This window comes from Erinaceus europaeus, chromosome 1 (genome assembly GCF_950295315.1).
Source record: "Erinaceus europaeus chromosome 1, mEriEur2.1, whole genome shotgun sequence".
NCBI classification, from domain to species: Eukaryota; Metazoa; Chordata; class Mammalia; order Eulipotyphla; family Erinaceidae; genus Erinaceus; species Erinaceus europaeus.
In genome coordinates, this window is record NC_080162.1 from 52,821,819 (window position 1) to 52,844,103 (window position 22,285).

The 22,285-nt window shown below is 38.7% G+C and overlaps 1 protein-coding gene across 5 annotated transcripts in view; it reads right to left on the reverse strand.

Annotated features, from left to right (window-relative positions):
* Positions 1-22,285, reverse strand: part of RALGAPA2 (Ral GTPase activating protein catalytic subunit alpha 2) — a 322,655-nt gene that overhangs the window by 123,810 nt on the left and 176,560 nt on the right. For all 5 annotated transcript variants that reach the window (XR_009548379.1, XM_060186046.1, XM_060186059.1 and 2 more), the window contains exons 27-33: positions 18,922-19,030; positions 15,834-15,944; positions 11,031-11,099; positions 10,616-10,753; positions 9,210-9,393; positions 1,783-2,554; positions 79-150 (exon numbers count right to left, since the gene is read on the reverse strand). Coding sequence is in view for 4 of the 5 variants with exons in the window: in XM_060186046.1 (XP_060042029.1) it covers positions 79-150; positions 1,783-2,554; positions 9,210-9,393; positions 10,616-10,753; positions 11,031-11,099; positions 15,834-15,944; positions 18,922-19,030 (1,455 nt within the window). In the remaining variant the exon portion in view is untranslated. The remainder of the gene's footprint in view (positions 1-78; positions 151-1,782; positions 2,555-9,209; positions 9,394-10,615; positions 10,754-11,030; positions 11,100-15,833; positions 15,945-18,921; positions 19,031-22,285) is intronic.

Genomic DNA, 22,285 nt, shown 5'->3' on the forward strand with positions numbered 1-22,285 from the left:
ATTCCCATGACTATATCTGTCATACACACACACACACAAAGAAAAATAGAAATAACAATCTGATGTATGTTCACATACCACTGGCGAGAGTCTAGATTTTTTAGCTCTCTTAGTAATTTTGAATTTTTCTTCAACAGATGGAAGTTTTTCCTGTGGAGAATAACAAATGAAAGAAAAAGTCATATGTGCTCAAATCAATTTTTCCCTTTCCAATCAATCAAGAAACCTATCCATTCATTAATGGCATACTTCATCCACAAAAGATTTGTGATTTAAGCCCACAAAATAGATTCTATTATTCCTAAGACATTCAAAGGCATCAAAATTTCTCTGCATCCCATTTCTATTCAGTGACACTTAATGGTTCTGCTTTCCCTATCTACTCTTCTTTGGATATTTTTTCCTTACCTGTCTCCCCTAAAGTCTCTACTATCAGGGACCAGTTCAAATCTATTCCTGCTGGATTTAAATGTTACTTTTAAACTCCTATGTCAATTCATCTATTTAAGTGTATTTCTCTCCATAGAATTTAGGTAAGACTGACTTATTTACCTAGTAGTAATTCCAATCTTTTGTGAAGGCAGAAACAATAATGGAACACCAATAATTACACACAGAGAAAATGTTTGACGTCTTTTAAAGTGTACAGCAGGTCTTTATAAAATCCAATTTGTACAACAGTAACCTGAAATTAGTCTTATTTTTAATTTTTAAATTAGCAGCAGAACATAACCTGTCAATGCTGAAATAGAGAAAAATATCTATTCTTGGATTCTCGAATCCCAAATTGATAACTGATGGGCCTAGTCCTCTAAATATCCCTTTCTCCACCATTACTGGTCACTTGCATCAGGAACATCATCATAAGTCCTCTTGGTGGTCTCTCCAAGACTTTGCCCTTACTATAGAGTAGCAATGGTAGAGACTGCCCCACTCTTGAGGAAGACTGGTCCTGAAATGAATTCACAGCCTCGAATAGTCCTTGTGACCATGGACTGCAAGCTCAGACTGTCAGGGACTTAAGACTACATACGCTCCCTTGCTAAATATGAATATATGTGGTCCCTAGGTCAGGTCAACGGGGTAAACCGCTAATCGTATTTATATACTTTCCTCATGTTTGGGAGCTATTCTCTGCCCTAATCCAGCTCTACAGCCTTATTCTCAACTCTGACACCAATTTCCCAGATAATATTTTTAGTCTATCTGCATATTAGCTGCCAGGCTCAGGCAAAAATTACTAAAGTCATGGGCTAGAAAATAGATTTTCTAGCTTTTTCCCACCTGAAGACCCTAATTTCACCAGCTCTATTCATACCTTTGGGTTCCTGCTTATTAAACAAATTGCCCGGTTTTATGTCTCAACGCCTTTCAGTAATCAAGCTGCAGATGCTACTATGATACCACCCTGACTACTCTGGGCACACAACCTCACCAATGTGTCCGGAAGTCTCACCTCTCCAGAGCCCTACTCCACTAGGGAAAGACAGAAACAGGCTGGGGGTTATGGGTTGACCTGCTGATGTCCATGTCCAGCAGAGAAGCAATTACAGAAGTCAGACTTTCCACCTTCTTCACCCCATAAAAATTTTTGGTCCATACTCCCAGAGGGATAAAGAACAAGGAAGTTTCTAGTGGAGGGACACGGAACTCTGGTGGTGGAAACTGTATGGAATTATACCTCTGTTGTCTTAAAATCTTGTAGATCATTATTAAATCACAAATAGAAATTATTTTTTTAAAAGACAATAACATCATTGAAGGTCTAGAAAAGGTTGTTACCTTCTGTCCCAAGAATTCATTCCCAAGTCATCAAGCAACAGTCTGCAGAAATAAAAGGGTCCTCGAGGCTCCACTGGTGAGGGCTGCTCCTGGCTGGTGACTTTCATGGCTGAATCTGAGTTACATCTCTGAACATACTCATCTTCTTGAGTATTCTGGTGCAAAATGACCTTAATTATTTCATTCTCTTGGTCATGGTTCATTCCACACGGGGGTGGGGAAGGCTCATTTAGATTTAGCTGTGATGGTAAAAGGCATTCAGGACTTGTATGACCGATGCTTTCAAGTAATTTGTCGAGGACATCATCTCCCTCCTCAGTTTCAGAAAAATCTCTCTGTGGTTCAAATGTTTGATGATGCCAGTCAGAAATCAGAAATGAAGGATTCCTGCTGTTGGGTGCTAAGCAGCCTTCCAAAGGTCCATATAGGACCTTCCCATCCCAAGAGTATTTCCCTGAGATATCTCTCACGATCACTCTCACTTCAGAGAGAGCACCCACTGGGGATGCACCTGGTGGTCCTTCTGTGGGTGTCTGAAGGTAGGAGATGAGGGTGCTGTCATTAAATACAAACAGCTGCAAGTTTGGACTCCTGAACACCTCAGAGGAGAGTTCAGAGGCTTCCGCGTGCACATTATCATGGTTCTCACTGACCAGACTGTGCAGCACAGCAGGGCCGCCACAAAGAGGGAAGTGCCCCAGGTGGTTCACCAGGTGGGCCATCACCATCCTGGCAGTCAGAGGGATCAGCTCCAGACTTCTTCTCTTCCTTTCTGTGACCAGAAGTGAAAAACATACAGAAACAGAGAAAATGATTCAACCTAGATACCATCAGATTTCTTTTATTTATTTTTTTATTTTTATTTTTTTCCTCCAGGGTTATTGCTGGGCTAGGTGCCTGCACCATGAATCCACCGCTCCTGGAGGCCATTTTTTCCCCCTTTTGTTGCCCTTGTTGTTGTAACCTTGTTGTGGTTATTATTATTACCATTGTTGATGTTGTTCATTGTTGGATAGGACAGAGAGAAATGGAGAGAGGAAGGGAAGACAGAGGGGGGAGAGAAAGATAGACAACTGCAGACCTGCTTCACCGCCTGTGAAGCTACTCCTCTGCAGGTGGGGAGCCGGGGGCTCGAACCGGGATCCTTAAGCCGGTCCTTGCGCTTTGCGCCACGAGTGCTTAACCCACTGTGCCACCGCCCGACCCCCGATACCATCAGATTTCTATCTGCACTGTGAATGTTTTTTGTTTTTTTACTCTGAGAATTCCCTTCACCTAGTTTATTTTTTTTACATCAAGTCTATTTAAATTTCAAATAATAATCTGAAAATTTTTAGGTATATGGGATATAAAGAGACAAAGTAAGGACACTGACAAAAATCAAGTATATAACTTTTGGCTATGACTGTAGCTCTCCAGTTATAAGGGGGAAGAGAGAACTTATATAGCAATTTGGACTTAAAGGCTAAAGAAATGCTTAGTTTCTGAATTTACAGCTTAACATTTTAAATACTAATAAAACAAAAATTTACAAATAAACTTTTTTGTGTAATACATTCTTCCCCTTACATTAAAAGTTTAATTGATTTATTTATAAAATGTTAACTGAAGATGTATAAACCTAAAATGAAAATCAAATCATTGAATCCAAAAAATTTTGTGTGATGACTGAGAATGAGACTGTCTTGATTTTTCTTAAATTTCTTCTTAATTTTTTCCATAAATAAAAAATCATCTGTATTCAATAACAAAATCAAATCCCAACTTAGTGTTTACATAGGCTCTGGTGCTAAATATAAATATATGGGCCCTGGAACAGGTGGAAGGAGGTAAATAGTTAATTTTAGCCACAGAATTTTTTTTTTCAAGCATGGGAGTTACTCTCTGCACTAATCCAACTTTCTTTTTAAAAAACTTTAAAACTATCCTTATTTATTTATTGGTTAGAGAAGACAGCCAGTAATTGAGAGGGAAGGGGGTGACAGAGATTGGAGAGAGACAGAGATATCTGAAACACTGCTTCACCACCTGCAAAGCTTTCCCACTACAGGTGGGGACTAGGGGCTCGAACCCGGGTCCTTGAGCATTGGGACATGTGCGCTCAACCAGGTGCGCCACCACCCAGCCCCCTAATCCAACTTTCTAGCCCTTTTTTTCTACTCTGACATCATTCTCTTAAGACAATATTCTGATGCAATTTCAAGCTAGCTACCAAACTCAAGCAAAACTACCATAGTTGAGTGCCCCCAGGAACATACCAAAAAAGGTTTTTCTAGCTTTTTTCTAACCTAGAATCCCTAATCTCATCCGCTGTAATCCTACTTTTTGGTTCCTGTTCATTAACCATTTTGTCTCAACGAAGGTCATGCTATCTTCCAGATACCAAGTTACAGATGCTACCATGACTCCATCCCAATTTCTCTGGGCAGATGACCTCATCAATGTATCCTGGACCCTCATGTCTCCAGATTAGAAAATTTCCTTGAGAACACAATTATAAATGTTTTTGCTTTTGTGTCCATGTTAATACTTTCAAAAATTAGATACTTTTTATTCATATTTACTACTCCATATAGGTTCCATTAATGTCCCAATGAAAGTGATGTCTGCTGGAAGCTTAGAGAAAACATAATAAGGATACTACAGAATAAAATATGAAGTCAATGATAAAAGTCTTTTGATAAAAGTTCAAGAACAGAAATAACTCACAGAAAAAAAACACACAGAAAAAACAACTTTCCTCAAAGTTTATTCATAAAGATTATGCTTCCAATCTGAGATAAATATCCCTGAAAAATAGTAATCTAGACTCCATTTATTAAAGAAACAAGCTATGACTTCAAGAAACTATGGACATATTATACTGTTTTTATTTTTCTAAAAGCAGTAATTTTTAAATTTTCTGTTTTTTTAAAGCTCTTTCCTTCTTTTAAAGCAATTATGTGCTTTTACCTGTACTTTTATAATTGGGGGGATTAATGGTTTACTTATAATAATACAGTTTTAGATACAGGTGTAAAATTTCTCAATTTTCTGAAAATATAAAAAACTCTTAACCCCAGTTTAGGTAATCCTCCACCATCATGCACTAAGAACTGAAAGCACTCCCCTCCCCCCAGCACCCCCTTCCCCCCAGTACCCCCTCCCTCCAGTCCTTTATTTCCCTGCAATACACCAAACCAATTAGGTATTAATCATGAGAAATTTGAGCACATGTGCATGCCATTAAGGGCTTTTCCATGAGCTGGGCCAGAGTCATCTCAGCTGTAGGTACTTGAGTGTGTCTCATGTTTGTGATTCTATTTGAAAGTAGTAATTACATAGAATACTGGGTAATGGTCTATGAAAGAATCATGTGAAAATAAGAGATAAAAATATAACACTGTATCAGAAACATTGAATATCAGTGTTTAGTAATGAACGATGACTTATGACACTGAATGAAATAAGCAAACCATTTAAATATGGCACATTCTGTTTAATTTAAAATACCTAAACAGGGCAGGGGTAGATAGCATAATGGTTATGCAAGCAAACTGTCATGCCTGAGGCTCTGAAATCCCAGGTTCAACCCCCACACTACCATAAGCCAGAGCTGACTGGTGTTCTGGTTAAAAAAAAAAAAATCTAAACAATTACCTTTATTTTCTCTCTTATAGGAAGTACACACCCAGCAAGTGTCTTTACATGCTCATTTGTTTTTATGTATCTGCTTTTCTTCCTTTTTATATTTTATTTCTTTTTATTTGATAGAGTCAGAAAGAACTTGAGAGAGAAGAGATTGAAAGGGTAAGAGACACCTGGAGTACTGGCTCAGTACTTATGAAACTTTCCCCCTGCAGGGGTATGAACCAGAGTCCTTGAGCATTGTAACATGTGTAATTGACCAAGCCTCTGCTTTTTTATTTAGGTAAAACAGTAGTGAATTTTAGAACTCTTTTGCCACAGAAGTCTAAGCAATTGTTTTTAATATTACAGAACTACGTTATAGAAACTTGCATATGGTCTCCAGCTTTTTTGAAGCACACATATGCAAGTTAAAGAGTTCAATCATAGAAATAAAAGTGCACTTAATTTTAGGTTTATCCTTCTTCACTCACGTATCAATCTGCAATTTTCATGTAAGTCATAATAAGTAGTGAACTGATTTCAGGCACAGTTATGTAAGATGAATGTCAATTAAAAACTTTAGTAAGTTAATTTTTTTCTAAGATAAGAACATGAAAAAGTGACCTTACATACCTCCCACTAGTAACAACTCAATAAATTTTCAGCCTACTTTGTGGCAAAATTCAGAGGATTGGGTATTTTAGGGAGTTGGATATAGAACTCTAAAGTCTAGTTCGACCTATTTCTTTCTGACTTTTACATTCTCAGGAACATTCTTTTTACTCCAGCTTCCTTGTATGTAAAATAGACAAGATCAAGCAAGACTGACTGACTCAGAGTTCTTGCTCTTGACTGGTGATCCCCTCCTGTCCTCTTCACCCTTACTTCTACCCCCTTCCTCTCATCTTAAACTATACTCCAGACTCCTAATTTTTCAAGGTTTTTATTTTATTTTAATTTTTATTTGTAAAAAGTAAACACTGACAAAAAACATAGGATAAGAGGGGTGCAACTCCACACAATTCAAAGTTTTTGTTTTGTTTTTAGAGCACGTTGCTAAGAAAATGTTGATTTCCAGATTAGTTTCATTATCTCCACATGACAGGTGCCAGCATACCCCATCCTTCGTCAAGGCATCATCTCCCTCCACCATAGGACACTGGGAAACTACAGTCTTTGGCCCAGTCCCTTCATCCAGTTATTGCCTCTTGCATGCTTCCTAACCCCCACCAAACCCTGTCTGGGTTCTGATTGTTCATGCTATAGGCTGCTTTTTCATCCCTTCTGGCTGCAGACCAATGGAGTACCAAATGTTTAGTTGACAAAGAGAAAAGGCTGAACTTCCACAATTCTATATTCTATTGCTTCCCAGGAAATGAGTTTTTCTTGATTCTTATTCTATTTTTCTGACTTTATATTTCTTGTAACAAATCCCTCATCCTCTTTTTCTTTATGGATTTTTAAATTCCAAGTTTTTGTTCTTGGGTTTTTAAATGACAATATCATTAGAATTTTCAGGAGTGATCAAACAGACCATACCTACTTTTTAAAAACTTTAAATTTTATGACAATTAGGACTGGTGAAGTAGCTTACTTAGACAGTGTGCTGTTTTACCACGTGTGCAACCCAGGTTTGAACCTGATCTCCACTGAGTAGAAGGAAATTTGGCGCAGTGTCTCTTTCACTGTTTCTCTGATTCTCTATCTCTACTTTTAAAAAATGAGACCAAAAAAAAAAAAAAAGAGAAAGAGAGAGAGACAAATGAAAGGTTTTGGTAAGATGGTGAGCTTCTAGCAGCATTGTGACTATTCTCTGCCAAACTAAGACAACAAAATCCACATATATGGAAACTACAGGAACCAATAATAACTGGTATAAACAATAAACCACAAAAACTAAACAAACCAAAAAAAGCAAAACAAAAACCCAAACACAGAGGAAGAGAAGCCAAGAAAACCCCCGAGTGGAAGCAAAAGACAATTTAAAGCCAACAAGTTGCAGATGCTACCATGAAGCTATCCTGACTTCCCTGGGCAGATGTACCTCATCAATGTGTCCTGGAACCCCACCTCACCAGAACGCTACCCCAGTTGAGAAAGATATAAGCGGGCTGGGGTATAGATCGACCTGCCAATGCCCAGGTCTAGCGGAGAAACAGTTACAGAAACCAGACTTCCTACCTTCTGCACCCCATAAAAATCTTTGGTCCATACTCCCAAGGGGATAAAGACTAGGGACCCTTCCAAATGGACAGGAAGGTATATAGAACTCTGGTGGTGGGAACTGTATGGAACTGTACTCCTGTTATACCATAATTCTGTCAATCATAATTAAATCATTAATAAAATTGAAAGAAAAAGAATTAGATTCACATGTATTCATGTAAAATAATATAGATACCAAAATATCCTTTACTCCGATGGGATCTGTGCAAAGCCAAAGTTCAATACTACAATGATATATGGATTCTTCAATATTCAGGTGTTATGTGCTCACATGTGTGCTTGGTTCTTTATGATTTTATCACATTCACATATTGGATCACAATCCCAGAGTTCATCTAGAGATGATTCTTGTATTTGGGGAAGAAGGGTGGCTGACAAAGACTAACAGCAGCTCCTAAGTCCTAAAAATACTCATCTACTCTTGCATGGATTACCTACATTATATGCAGAACAATCCTTTATCTGTGGTAGGTAAATTCTATCCCTCTCTTCTAGTTGTCCTTTGTTGTAGAACACTCTACAAACTCCTTTGGAAGTTTAATCATCCATCTAAGTCTGGTTTAGTCCTTGTACATGAGAAGCTCTCATTGTGCGACTTACTGGCACCGTGCGACTACCGAGGCAAAACCTTTGCATTAATGCTCTCTCTCCCATTAACTTAAAGCTCCTTGGGAATAGAAAAAGAAGCTTTTTGTGCATCCTATGGACTCAATACAGATAGGTTCTTTAATAATGCAAAATTTACCCAAGATGGGAAATGAGAGGAGGTGAAGAAACAACAACAACAACAAAGGAAGGAAGGATCTGTAAAGGTCTAAAGGCTGAAAGGTTGTGAAAAGGTGCAACCTTAAGGCACACAAGTCACCCTGTGCATAGACCCTGGGTCAAGCCCTCATTTCTATCCCTCTTTCTCTCTCTCTCTTTAACTAATTAATGCATTACTGGATATGATAGAGACAGAGAGACACTGAGAGGGGAAGGGGGATAGAATGGGAAAGAGATAGATACCTGCAGTTCTACTTCACCACTCATGAAGCTATCCCCCTGCAGGTGGGGACCAGTGACTTGACCCTGGGTCCTTGTGCACTATAGTGTGTGCGCTTAGCCAGGTATACCACCACCTGTCCCTCAAAACTCCACATTTCCACCTATAGGGGGGGAAGCTTCATGAGTGGTGGAGCAGACTGCAGGCATTTCTCATTTTCTTATCGCCTGCTCCCTACCTATCCTTCCCTATTTCTCTGTCTTCTTCTAGCGTTTGCCCTTCTTCCGTAGCCAGTCAACAGCGTCAGGTTGAAAGCTGTCAGGAGCTGCTTGTTGCTGGCTTTGAAAGTGACTGGGATCCATGTGGATTCAGTCGGCTAGGAAGGATCGTCAGTTTCCCCAATGAATGGGTACTCACGGGATGCACCACGAGAAGGTCGATCCAATGCATCTCTATCATAATAAAAAAAAAAGGCTATCACAGAGGACTATAGAAACCAGAATTTCAACAATTAGATTAAAACGTATACACAAAGAATAAGAATGGACAACAAGTTGTGATCTTTCTCTTTCCTGTGCATAAGAATTACTATTCTGAAAATTCTCACCCTCCTCAACAGTAAGCAGGTTTCCCAGTTCTGCTGATGAATGATATTGGACTGGCTCAGAATTCTTCACGTTTGCCAGTGGTAAGAAGGGGTCATAATCTGCAGATGACAGGTCAGCCAGCGTCAGTGCGTAGTGGCTCTGTTGGGTGTATGTGCTTGAGCCACAAACACAGCAGTGTAGAACCTGTGAAAAACAGAAGGGAATGTGTACTACAGAAGTCGCCTCCCTCCTATTCCTTAACACCTTGTCAAGCTACAATAGCACTTAGGAGGTAGGACTTCATTTTTGTAATACTTGAAAACAATGAAATCTTTGCATTCTAAAGTACCTTCTTGGGAGTTAGGTGGTAGCGCAGCCGGTTAAGCGTATATGACGCCAAGCTCAAGGACTGGCGTAAGGATCCCGGTTCGAGCCCTTTGGCTCCCCACCTGCTGGGGAGTCACTTCACAAGTGGTGAAGCAGGTCTGCAGGTGTCTACCTTTCTCTCCCCTTTTGTCTTCCCCTCCTCTCTCCATTTCTCTCTGTCCTATCCAACAATGACGAAACAAGAATAACTATAATAAAACAACAAGGGTAACAAAAGGGAATAAATATTTTTAAAAAAATAAAGTACCTTCTTGCTGTCATAAGTTTAGTTTGCTCCTTTCACATCAATGTCAATAATATATCCTCAAGACAAAAGCAAAGCACAAATTTTAAAAAGCACCTACTGCATGGTAGTTAACCCATATCTGCAGCCTTAGGAGAACTGCTGTAGCTTACAACAGAGAGAATGGGGATATAGAACTCTGTTGGTGGGAATGGTTAAAGTTGTACCCCTGTTGTCTTGTAATTTTGTAAATTAATATTAAATAATTAATAAAATTTTTAAAAAGCATCTATTTCACATTTCTGAGTAGCTGAACACACATAAACACTGTTCTAGTCCATCACACATACAGGGGGCCTAGAGATAGCTCAACCAGTAGAGGACACATTTTACTGTGTAAAATGACCTGGGTTCAAGCATATGGAAGCTTTTTCACAAAAAAGGAAGCTTCACAAGATGGGAAGCAGTACTGTGTTGTCCCTCTTCTTTGTTTTTCAACCACTATCTGAAAAAAAGAGTTGTCAGAGTGGTGGTACTATGTAGGCACAAACTGGGATTATTACATACATTTATTGCCTTTTGATAAGCACATTTTGTCAAACTAAGACTGGGAGTATCCCTATAGTATAAAACTATTTTTTAATTAAATAGATGTAGAGCATATTATATGAACACAGGAATTCTGATCAAATCCCAGTTGTCTAAAGATGATAGGTATGTGCTAACACATGCATTTTTCACCTGGTTACCATAAAACTGATTTTGGTCATTCTCAGATGCTTTAACTTCACATGTACACTCTGAAATCCAACTCACCCTGTAGATATAATCCAGTAAAGGGGCTCTGGATATCTGTTGTTCTTCCAGGGCTGCTGTGGACACTGGGTGAAGAAGGGCATTTATGGGTAATGCCATGCACCAGTCCAAGAGACAGAGTAGCAAAGACACAATAAACTGAAAGAGAAAACAAAGGCTGCATTTTCCACCTCAGCTTTTATATTTCATTATATGCAATAACAAACAATAGAATAGTCTGTGCATAATAGTAATTATTCAATAAACACATAAATAAAAAATGAATGAATGCTGAATGAATCAATGAATAAGGTTTCACTGAAGACTGTTAGAATATATACTATAAAGGACATTCCTTCGTATTACTGTTATTTATTATTCTCTCTTCCATATTCAAAACAAACTCTAGGGAAAACTGAATTAATGTGCCACCTACCTTTTTATCTGATTCCACTGTAGAATACTCTGCACTTGGTAAAAGAAAAGCAATGGTGGCCACGAGGATCTGTATAAAAGATAAATTTCTAATCAAACAGATCACAGCAAGGGGTTAACACCCCAAAATGTATTTATTAAAAGAACATATACAACCAAACAATCCAGTTAAACAGTATCTGATTTGAGTAGATTTTTTTTTTAATCCAAACTTAAAAAAAACATTTTATTTATCTTAATGAGGGAAAAAGAGTGTGTGTGTGTGTGTGTGTGTGTGTGTGTAAGAGAGAGAGAAAGAAACAGAGAGGAAGGAGATACACTAACTAGAGCACTGCTCAGCTCTGCCTTAAGGTAGTGCTGGGGATTGAACCTGGGACCTAAGAGTCTCAGGCATGAATATCTTTTGCATATAACCATTATACTCTTTCCTGAGCCTGAGTAGACATTTTTATATGAAAGACATACATATCAACAACAGTTACATGAAAGATGGTCAATATCACCAACTATCAGGAAAGTGCATCAAAAAGAAAAGATATATTGAGTGTTGGAAGAGTGTGCAGAAAAGGAAATTTTCATGTATTACAGCTGGAATGTGACCACTGTTAAGTTTTATTTTATCAAATAAAAAATAAAAATAAAAAAGGGAGGCTGGACAACATACTCTATCTTCCACCTGAGTAAGATGGGTGCTGAAATTGGGGCAGCTTGGAATGTTCCTATTCATGACCACAGAATGTAAGCTCAGATCTACAGGGATGCAGAGGTCCCATAGGCTCCTAAGCTGAATATGGGTTCCAGATCAGATCAAATCAATGGAGTTTACAGTCGGGGCTGCCCAACAAACAATATTTATACACCTTTCCTATATTTGGGAGCTACTCTCTTCCCTTATCCAGCTTTCTGGCCCTTTTTCCAGCCAAGACATCATCTTCTCAGACAATAACTTGGATCCACCTTCATATCAGATGTAAGGCTCAGAGAAACAAACAAACAAACAACTAGTATAGTCACAGGCCCTTTAGAATATAACTAAAATAGGCCTACTAACTATCTACAAAATGGAGGCCTCCAAATCTTCATCTGCACTATTCTAGCCTTTAGGTTCCTGATTAGTCAACAATATTTTTGGCTTTATATGTTAACTCTTCTTTCAGCCACCAGGTTCCAGATGCTAGCATGATGCCAACTGGACTTCCCTGGACAGACGACCCCACCAATGTGTCCTGGAGCCCTGCCTCCCCAGAGGCCCTGCCAATAGGAAAAGAGAAAGACAGGCTGGGAGTATGGATCGAACTGTCAATGCCCATTTTCAGTGGGAAGCAATTACAGAAGCCAGACCTTCCACCTTCTTCACCCCATAATGACCCTGGGTCCATACTCTCAGAGGGATAAAGAAAAGGAAAGCTATCTGGGGAGGGAGTTCTGGTGGTGGGACTTGTGTGGAGTTATACCCCTCTTATCCTATGGTTTTTGTCAGTTTCCTTTTTATAAATAAAAATTAAAAAAAAAAAGAGCTCAGATCTTCCCATGTGCTATCCCGTGTTTAATCACAAGCATGACACATAATAGAGCAGCATTCTTTCTCTCAATAAACAAATGGGTCAAATACAAGGGAAAAAAAAGAAAGAAAGAAAAGAAAAGAAAGAAGAAAAATGGCTGCTGGATGGTAGATTTGTTGTGCTTACACCAGGCCTCAATAATAACCCTGGTGGCAATTAAAAAAAAAAAAAAAAACGCACCTTCATGTTCACTATAGTGTTATTATTCAATATTTATAATAATCAAGATAATTGATATATTGTACCAAAGTCAGACTCTGGGGTGGGGGGAGGGTTCAGGTCCTGGAACATGATGACAGAAGAGCCCTAGTGGGGGCTATATTGTTATGTGGAAATGTTATGCATGTACAAACTATTATATTTTACTGTTGACTGTAAAACATTAATACTCCAATAAAGAAATTTTAAAAATCAAGATAAGGAAACAATATATGTCTCCATCAGTAGATAAACAGATCAATCAAATGTGGTATATTATATATTAATCAGCCATAGAAGACATTGAAATTTTGCCAGTGTGACAATATGGATGAACCTTGAGGGCATTATGCTAGGTAAAATAAATCTAACAGAGAAAAAAAATACTTACGGTCTCATTTATATGTGGTGTCTTTAAGAAAAAATCCCAAGTTGACAGAGAAGACAGACTAGTGGTGGCTTTGACTGGTGAGGGTTGTGTGTGTGTGTGTGTGTGTGTGTGTGTGTGTGTGTGTATGTTAGCAAAATGGGTTAAGGGAATCAAAATGTACAAAATTTAAATTATAAAATAAATGAATTTAAAATAAAATAAAATAAAAGGAATGCAATATATAGCATTGCAACTATAGTTTAAAATAATATATTGCATATTTGAAAGTTGTTAAAGAGAATGAATCTTAAAGTAGTTATCATAAGGGAAAAAAGCCCTATGAATAGTAATGAATGGCTTTAATTAGACTTACTCAGTGATTATTTTACAATATGTACAAATATGGAACCATTATGTTACATACTTAAAACCAATATACTGTTGTTATATGACAATTATATATCAACTTATCTATTTTTTTTTGACAGCAAGGTTACTGAAGCTCATTGTTTGCATGGCTCCAACATTCCTAATGGATACTTGAATTTTTTGTTTTATTTATTAGAGAGCAAGATACAGAGAGAGAGAGAGAGAGGCAGAAACAGAGAGAAATGGATAAACTGCAACACTGCTCCACCTCTTATGAAGCAATTCCCCTCCATCCCCACTGGCATTCCCATGTGGTGATCCCAGGCTCAACTCAGGTCCCTGCAAAAACCCTTGCACATGATAATGGGTGAGCCACCTGTTGGCACAATATAATTTTTAAAGAAATAATATATATATATATGGAGAGAAAGACAAACACCAGCCATAGCACTGCTTACTTAGCTCTGGCTTATGGTGAATCTGGAAGCTCAGAGCCTCAGGCATGAAAAAAAAAAAATGGAAAAAAAAATTTTTTTTTTTTTTGGTATAACCATTATGCTGTCTCCCTAGCCCTAAGTTTTTAAGACAAGTTTTGGAAGCCATATGAATGTGGAAGCCATATGAATGTCATGTGGAAGTCACAAAATGGCCTGTAACTAACCATAGTTGGTGATGCTGACTAAAGGAAGGTGATAAAAAGCAAAGAGCCAGTTTCGAGATAAGTACAGTCTTGAAAATCAGATGAGGGCATTGGGGCAAGACCCAGTTTCTGCTTTGTTCTACTGCTGACAAAATTGGGGACTGTTTATCACCATCAATCTCCAAATTTTTCACAATAAAAGAAAAATATTATCAAAAATATTAAAAAATGCTCCCATCTAATTTTCTTATAAATTATCTCAGGTCCCCATTGTCCTCCAGCTCTAACACCCTTCTCATTCTCAAAGCTATTTCCATTTAATATGATGAATTTGGGCTAAGGAGATAGTATGATGCTTATGCAAAAAGACTTTCATGCCTACGGCTCCAGTGGTCTTAGGAGCAATCCCTAGAGCAACCATAAACTACAGGTGAACAGTGCTCTGGTCTCCCTCTCTCTCCCTCTTCTCTCCCCCCCCCCACACACAACATCTCTCTTATTAAAATAAATAAATCAAATGTTTAAAGAACAGTTTTAAAAATTATAGCTCTTAAGAGATAGCTCAACTTTAGAGCACAAATATTACATGCCTGAGGATGCAGAGGACCCAGGTTGAATCTCTAACACTGTCATATGCCAGAGCTGAACAATTCTCTTGTATTCTCTCATAAACTTAAACAAAATTTAAAAAATAAAATGATAAATGTATGAGATTGTTCCTCAAATCCAGCCTTTTACTTTTGCAGCATCTTGTATTCCAAAGTTCTATAATACTGTAGGTCACTGAAGGTGAAAAAAAAAAAAAAAACATGGATTTTTGTTATAACTCTAGGAGTGAAATTTACCTAGGGCTCAGAGAAAATAAATCAATATCACTGCTTCTCAGTTCCTAAAATACAACATGAAGACAAAGAGTTACCACTGGATGTGTAAAGAGCAAGACATATTTATAAAAGTGCAGTTAAAAAAAAATAACAGGACACCTCCTAATGAAGAAAACAAAAACAAAACTGACAGGAAAGAATGTGCCTAACAACCACACACTTAAGGAGTAAATGTGCCTGCCTCTGTGTAAAGACGCCCTTCCTCCAAAAAAAAAAAAAAAAAAAAAAAAAAAAAATTACCAGCCTCCAGCATTATCACTGAGATGACTCTTCTTGCTCCTTCTGTCACTCTTTTCCACCAACCACCCCACAGAGCATATTACAGTAGTCATCTCATTAATGGGTAATCATACCATGGCAGAAAGTATGGTTTGAGACTTCAGTCTGGGAGACACTGCTATTTTATGAACAGCTCCCCCCACCATACATACACAGAGGGCATCACAACCAGCTGCCTACTCCTTATTGGCACCATCCAAATTACTCTCAATGAATGAATGAAGCCCAATCTACAAAAAGGTCCCTTTGTTGTAGTCGTGCCTGCCTTTCAAACTCTCCAAGCATAAGACTCTGCCCGGAAACACTGATGGCCTCTTTATGTGGTGCCTGAGATCACAGCTCAGACAAACCAGTATAACCTAATTGTACAACGAATGAGTCATATGGCAATGTTAACAGTTGGTTCTCTAACAATTATTTGAGTATTTATCACTAATTCAATATCATAAATAATAAGAAAAAAAGGAAATGTTTGTGTTTTAGTACTAAGAGAGAGACTTACTTCTGCAATTTTCCGAGGCATAGAGGTTTCATACAATTGAAGCTTTTCCCAGTAAGAAACAAGCAACTGAAGAACATCACAAGCTACCTGAGCCACAATTTTGTTAGGAAACTATAAAAGGAGACAAAAAAAATCCAAACTAAACAAACTAGCTTAACATGTATGTTATTCTTAAGAAAGAACAGCTAATTGTTTCCCTCTTTATATAGAGATATATTTCTTTGTCTCTGATTAAATTTATGAAAATGTGTCTAGTTACTAGGTGGTCATTACTTTGGAACTGACTCTTATACCAACTACTGTTAATTTACATAATAAATTATAGAAACAAGCAGCTGCCATTTAATTATTTGGAAATTAAAACTACTATTTCAAATGACTTATTCAGATCACATCATCTTAGACAACTAGTTAAAATTAAAATACATATATCACTGAGTATCCCTTGTGCTGAACCTTCTATAAGAATTTTACAACAAACCCACATATATAAATGTTCATTTTACTGCAGAAGTTTGGAAATTGTAATGATTACTTTTAAGTTTGAGTCTTTCCTGGACAAATTAGCACTATACTTTTTAAATTACTGCACATCAATTTTATTAGCCTCCTGATATTTTGATGGTTTGAATTCTTTTGAAAGCAAGATCACTACACTTGTGCAGTGATAGCATAGGAGTTATCTGAGGTGGCTTGTATGTTTGTGCTCTAGTCAGGATGGACAAAGTTTAAATTATAAAAACTAAAGATTAAAGTACAAGGAAGTATAAGTTCATGCTGCCTACTTATAAGAGAACTTTAGTTCTTCATAACTATGTAACATTATGATGCCACTGATTCACAAGGGGCTTAAATTAATTCTTTATGGTAGGACACCAGGATTATTAGTTTTCATTCTCATCTAGGATCTTATTTCTCTAACGTTATTGGTCCTATTGAAACATTTCAGTTTATTAAAATACTGCAATGTTAATACCCAAGAGAAAAGCCATTGTAATGTGTATACTGGTCATCATGATCAGTGTGATACAGTTTTTAAAAATAAACTATCATGCCCTTAAAAAATAATTTTTCTCATTCTTGTGTTGAAAAATCTTCACTAACAACTCTGCAAGGGAGATGCCCTTTTCATTTTACACATGAAAGACATTAATCAAATGACATTTTTAGCTTATTAAACTAAATTCACATGAGTAACAGGTGCCTTTCACATAAAAATGTGAAAAATCTGGGACTATGAGAACATAATCCACAAGTTAAAATATATTCAATTACTTTGAGTATGCTTCCTGGCCACCACACCTATTCTGGATGCTTCCTTTTAATTGTGAGATGGCAAGTCAAAAGGCACAGACCTATGGCTGTCTTCTGTTTGATGCTAGTGGTGCATGAAAGGAATGGGAGTGCCTTGTGCTTGTCGATGGGGCCAGAACCTGGGGCTTTACCTACCCATGTCTCATCATAGAGTAGAAAGATTTGTCATTGATCCTGCATCCCTGTCTAAGGGATAAGACAGATAAGACAGAGAGGCTGTGGGGAGACAAGTGAGGAATGAAAGAGAGCAGGGCAGACAGCACAGACACATGGTAGAAAGAAGAGAACACACTGCAGAGCCTGGAAGAATGCAGAAGCAGTCAGTGTTTCTTTTCAGACATCAGGCAACAGGACATAGGAACCGAGGTTGTCATAATAATAAACAATAAAAATGAAAGCTGCTCTGAAAGGTGGTATTACTGACATACTGAGTACTGTGGGGAATGGTGGGGTTGAAATAAATAACCCATTTATTCATTTATTTTGTATCTATTAATGGTGAGTTAACAATGTACCAGCAATGGTTTAAAAGCAGAGGTCACTGGCTGAACATGGCAAATAAGCTGTTGTTCTGTATGAATCAAGAGCCTTAGGCAGGCAGGGGCCTACTTGCTCACCCAGGTTCCTCAACATCAAGCTTGTGTAACTGAACCCTCTGGTCAGTCTGGAGGCATGTCTGTGGGTTTAGACTAGGGTCATGGTGAGGGGGCAGTGAGGAGGATCAGTAATTAGCAGAGGAGGCTAGCCATGTGCAGGATGGCCTGTGAAGCAGGTGGGATAGACATTCAGGGCTTTGTGCTGGGAACAGCGGTGGAGTAAGGTGGGAGAGAAAGTCAGTGATGCCTCCTAAGCAGCAGGTGTGGGGCTGAGGGTAAAGGCTCAGGTCTACCTCCTCACTGGAGTTACCTAGGAGGCAGAGTCAGGCGGTTTACCTGAATCTGAGTCCATGTTGCCACTCAAGTGCCATTCAGCCGAGCCCTTTTCAGTGGGATGCCTGACTGTAGTTCAGAACATGCCCCATCCACCAACCACTACACCCACATTACCCCAACAGCAACAGACAGCTGAACTGTTTCCACCATTTCTCCTCAGTGCTGTAGCCACAGGGAGGTTCATCTATAAACCCTGAGAATGTCTCAGTGATACTTTCACAACTACAACTGCATGGTTATAGGGTGGTGACCTGATTTCTCCAGGTCTTGTTTATTCTAAGTTGCAAAACTAAGAATGTAAGATTCACTTTGCAAAGTTGTCAGGGAAGTTAGCCAAAGCATTTAGAGGCTACCATGACTCTGGTCAAGCATGTGTGGTAAGTGGCAATACTTCTCAATAATGAAAGCAAGGGAAGAAAGACCTATAATTGCAAAGGTTCAGGTTTTGCTAAGCAGTGCATGAGATGCTACTTTCAGATCACTTCTACCAAAAGGAGGCAGGTATCCCTCTTGCTATCAGAGCTGCCCAATTATCAGAAGAAATTGTCTGGGCCATTGGATTTGGTTTGGAAACACTCAGGTGATAGTTGCCTGGCTGCATTTAGCAAATGGGAAAACAGCTGTTAGAGGCCTAACAGCTGTTAGAGGCCTAACAGCTGTTAGAGGCATTTCATGGGAGTTTCACAGCAGTTCTACATGGCTCTCAGAGTAAGAACCTTTGGGTCACAGCCTGTCTGAAACACGAGGAAAAATAAAGATGGGGCTAATTCAAACTAAAACTGGTTGACTACCCAGAATAGTTATTAAGAGCTTAATGTCAAATAAATGGAACCTGGAAATACCTTCAAAGTGACACCTATCACGTTGAGAGCCTCTTTCAGCTGAGGATGGCTTGTACACTGGGCAAGTTCTTCACATATCCAGACCCCAAGAGAACAGATGGCAATGCACCTTTTACAAGATAAAGAAAATGTTCATAAAATTACTTGTATTTTTCTGGATACTTTTCCAATGACAAGATATTTTAAGTATTTTTATATGAAATAGCAAAAAATTACAGTTAAATTAACAAAATATCCTCTTGAGTTAAAACCAGAGGTATTCTCAATTGCCCTTTTTTTCAAGACAACCAGTAATACTCAAATACTCATCATGGCTAGTATTTATGTATAAAATGAAATGAGTAGTATGCTTTCTGTTAATTGCCACAACCCATATATTATTTATTTAGGCTGAAACTACTTTTTAATTACATTTTATTGATTCAAGATATATCTGAAAAACAAAACAACAACAAAGATGTATTTGAAAAATAAAAATCATGAATCCTGGGCCAGAGAGAAAGCTCTCTGGGAATGAACAGCACTGTCATGCATGCAACCTGAGTGAAGGGGGCTTCAATGCTGTGGTGTCTCTCTCTCAGTGAAAAAGGCCCATAGTAGTACAATCATGCATATGAAAATACCCAGTTCCATCAAAACACATTATTACTTGAAAACACACTATTACTTGAAATTGAGTATGTAAATTGTTTAAAAAATATTGTTTAAATACCTACTACAAATACAAAACAAATTTATATTTTATAATGATTGAAACATACTATGCTAGGGAGTCATAGGAGTCCCATACAGACATGATGGGCCTAGACCTCTAACACACAGATCCCTCTCCACTGTCACTGGTCATCTCCATCAGGAACAATATAATGGACCCCTTTGTGGGTCCCTATAAGACCTTGCCCTCAATATGGATCAACAATGGTAGTGACTGTTCCATTCTCTGAAGGCAGGTTGGGCAACATACTCTACCACTCGAGGAAGATGGATCCTGAAATTAGTGCAGCCTGGAATGTTCCTAGTTGTGACCACAGAATGTGAGTTCAGACCTACAGGGATGCAGAAGTTACACAGGCTCCTGTGCTGAATATGAAACCCCACCGTTTAACAATATTTATATACTTTTCCCATATTTGGGAGCTACTCTCTTCCCTAATCTAGTTTTCTAGCCTTTTTTCCAACTATGACAATACCTCCCCAGACAATACCTTGGGTTCAACTACATGTTAGCTGTAAGGCTCAGGCAAAAACTAATAAAGTCATGGGCCCTTTGGAATATACCTAAAATAGACCTACTAGCTTTTTCTAAAACAGACCCCAAATCTTCATCTGCAATATTCTTACCTTAGGTTGATGACTAGTCAACAATTTGTTCTGCTTTATATCTTTTTTTTTTTATTTAAGAAAGGATTAATTAACAAAACCATAAGGTAGGAGGGGTACAACTCCACACAATTCCCACCACCCAATCTCCATAACCCACCCCCTCCCCTGATAGCTTTCCCATTCTCTATCCCTCTGGGAGCATGGACCCAGGGTCATTGAGGGTTGCAGAAGGTAGAAGGTCTGGCTTCTGTAATTGCTTCCCCGCTGAACACGGGCGTTGACTGGTAGGTCCATACTCCCAGTCTGCCTCTCTCTTTCCCTAGTAGGGTGTGTCTCTGGGGAAGCAGAGCTCCAGGACACATTGGTGGGGTCTTCAATCCAGGGAAGCCTGGCCAGCATCCTGGTGGCATCTGGAACCTGGTGATTGAAAAGAGAGTTTAACATATGAGGCCAAACAAATTGTTGAGCAATCATGGGCCCAAAGCTTGGAATAGTGGAGAGGAAGTGTTAGGGAGGTACTCACTGCAAACTCTAGTGTACTTCTGCTTTCAGGTATATATTTTGCAGTAGTTTATGGATATGTGTGAACATAAGCTCTCTCTCACAGAAACTGGTGTGTATCTAGGTTTTGGGCCCCTATAGGACCTTGCCCTCAACTGGGATAAACAATGGAAGAGAATGTTCTATCCTCCGAAGGGAGGCTGGACAACATACTCTATGCTACACCTGAGAAAGATGGGTCCTGAAATTGGGGCAGCTTGGAACGTTCCTACTTATGACCACAGATTGTGAGCTCAGATCTACAGTGATGCAGAGGTTACACAGGCTCCTAAGCTGAATATAGGCCCCTGATTAGATCCGATTGATAGGGTTTACAGTCAGCAATATTCAAACACCTTTCCCATATTTGGAAGCTACTCTCTTCCCTGATCCAGCTTTCTGGTCTTTTTCCCAGCCATGACATCATCTTTCTAGACAATAACTTGGGTCCCCCTGCATATCAAATTTCAGGCCCAGGTTAAAAACAAACAAACAAAAAAATAACACAACTAGTACAGTCATGGGCCCTTTGGAATATAACTAAAATAGGCCTACAAACTATCTACAAAATGGAGACTCCCCCCCGCCCCAACTCTTCATCTGCACTACTCCAGCCTTTAGGTTCATGATTAGTCAACAACTTGTTTGGCTTTATATGTTAACTCTCTTTTCAGCCACCAGGTTCCAGATGCTACCATGTTGCCAACCAGACTTCCCTGGACAGACAACCCCACCAATGTGTCCTGGAGTTCCACTTCCCCAGAGCCTCGCCCCACTAGGAAAAGAGAGAGAGGCTGGGTATATGGATCAACCTGACAACCATGTTCAGCAGGGGAAGCAATTACAGAAACTAGACCATCTGCCTTCTGCATTCCATAATGACCCTGGGTCCATACTCCCAGAGGGGTAAAGAATAGGAAAACTATCTGGGGAGGGGATGGGATACAGAGTTCTGGTGGTGGGAATTGTGTGGAGTTGTACACCTCTTATCCTATGGTTTTGTCAATGTTTCCTTTTTATAAATAAAAAGAAATAAAGAAAGAAACAAAGAAAGAGAGAAAGAAAGAAAGAGAGAAAGAAAGGAAGAAAGAAAGAAAAAAGAACGAAAGAAAGAAAGTGAAAGGAACCACAACACTCACAGAACCTAGTGGGGGCTGGGCTCAAGCCTAACACACACATATGAAAAAGCAGCTCACTATCCAAGTGAACTATTTCAGCAGCCCTCCAACAGCATTCTTTTAATAAACTAGAACAAACATCACCAAAATTTGTGGAACCACAAAAGATCACAAGATGCTAAAGAAACAAAGAATAAGAATGAAAATATCAAATTCCCAGACTTCAAACTATACTAACAAACTTATGTAGTCAAATAAAATAATGCTAGATAAAAACTGACAATACAGACAGATAAATAAAATGAATTCAGGGGCAGGGGTAGATAGCATAATGTTCATGCAAACAGACTCCCATGCCTATGGTTCTAAAGTCCCAGGTTCAA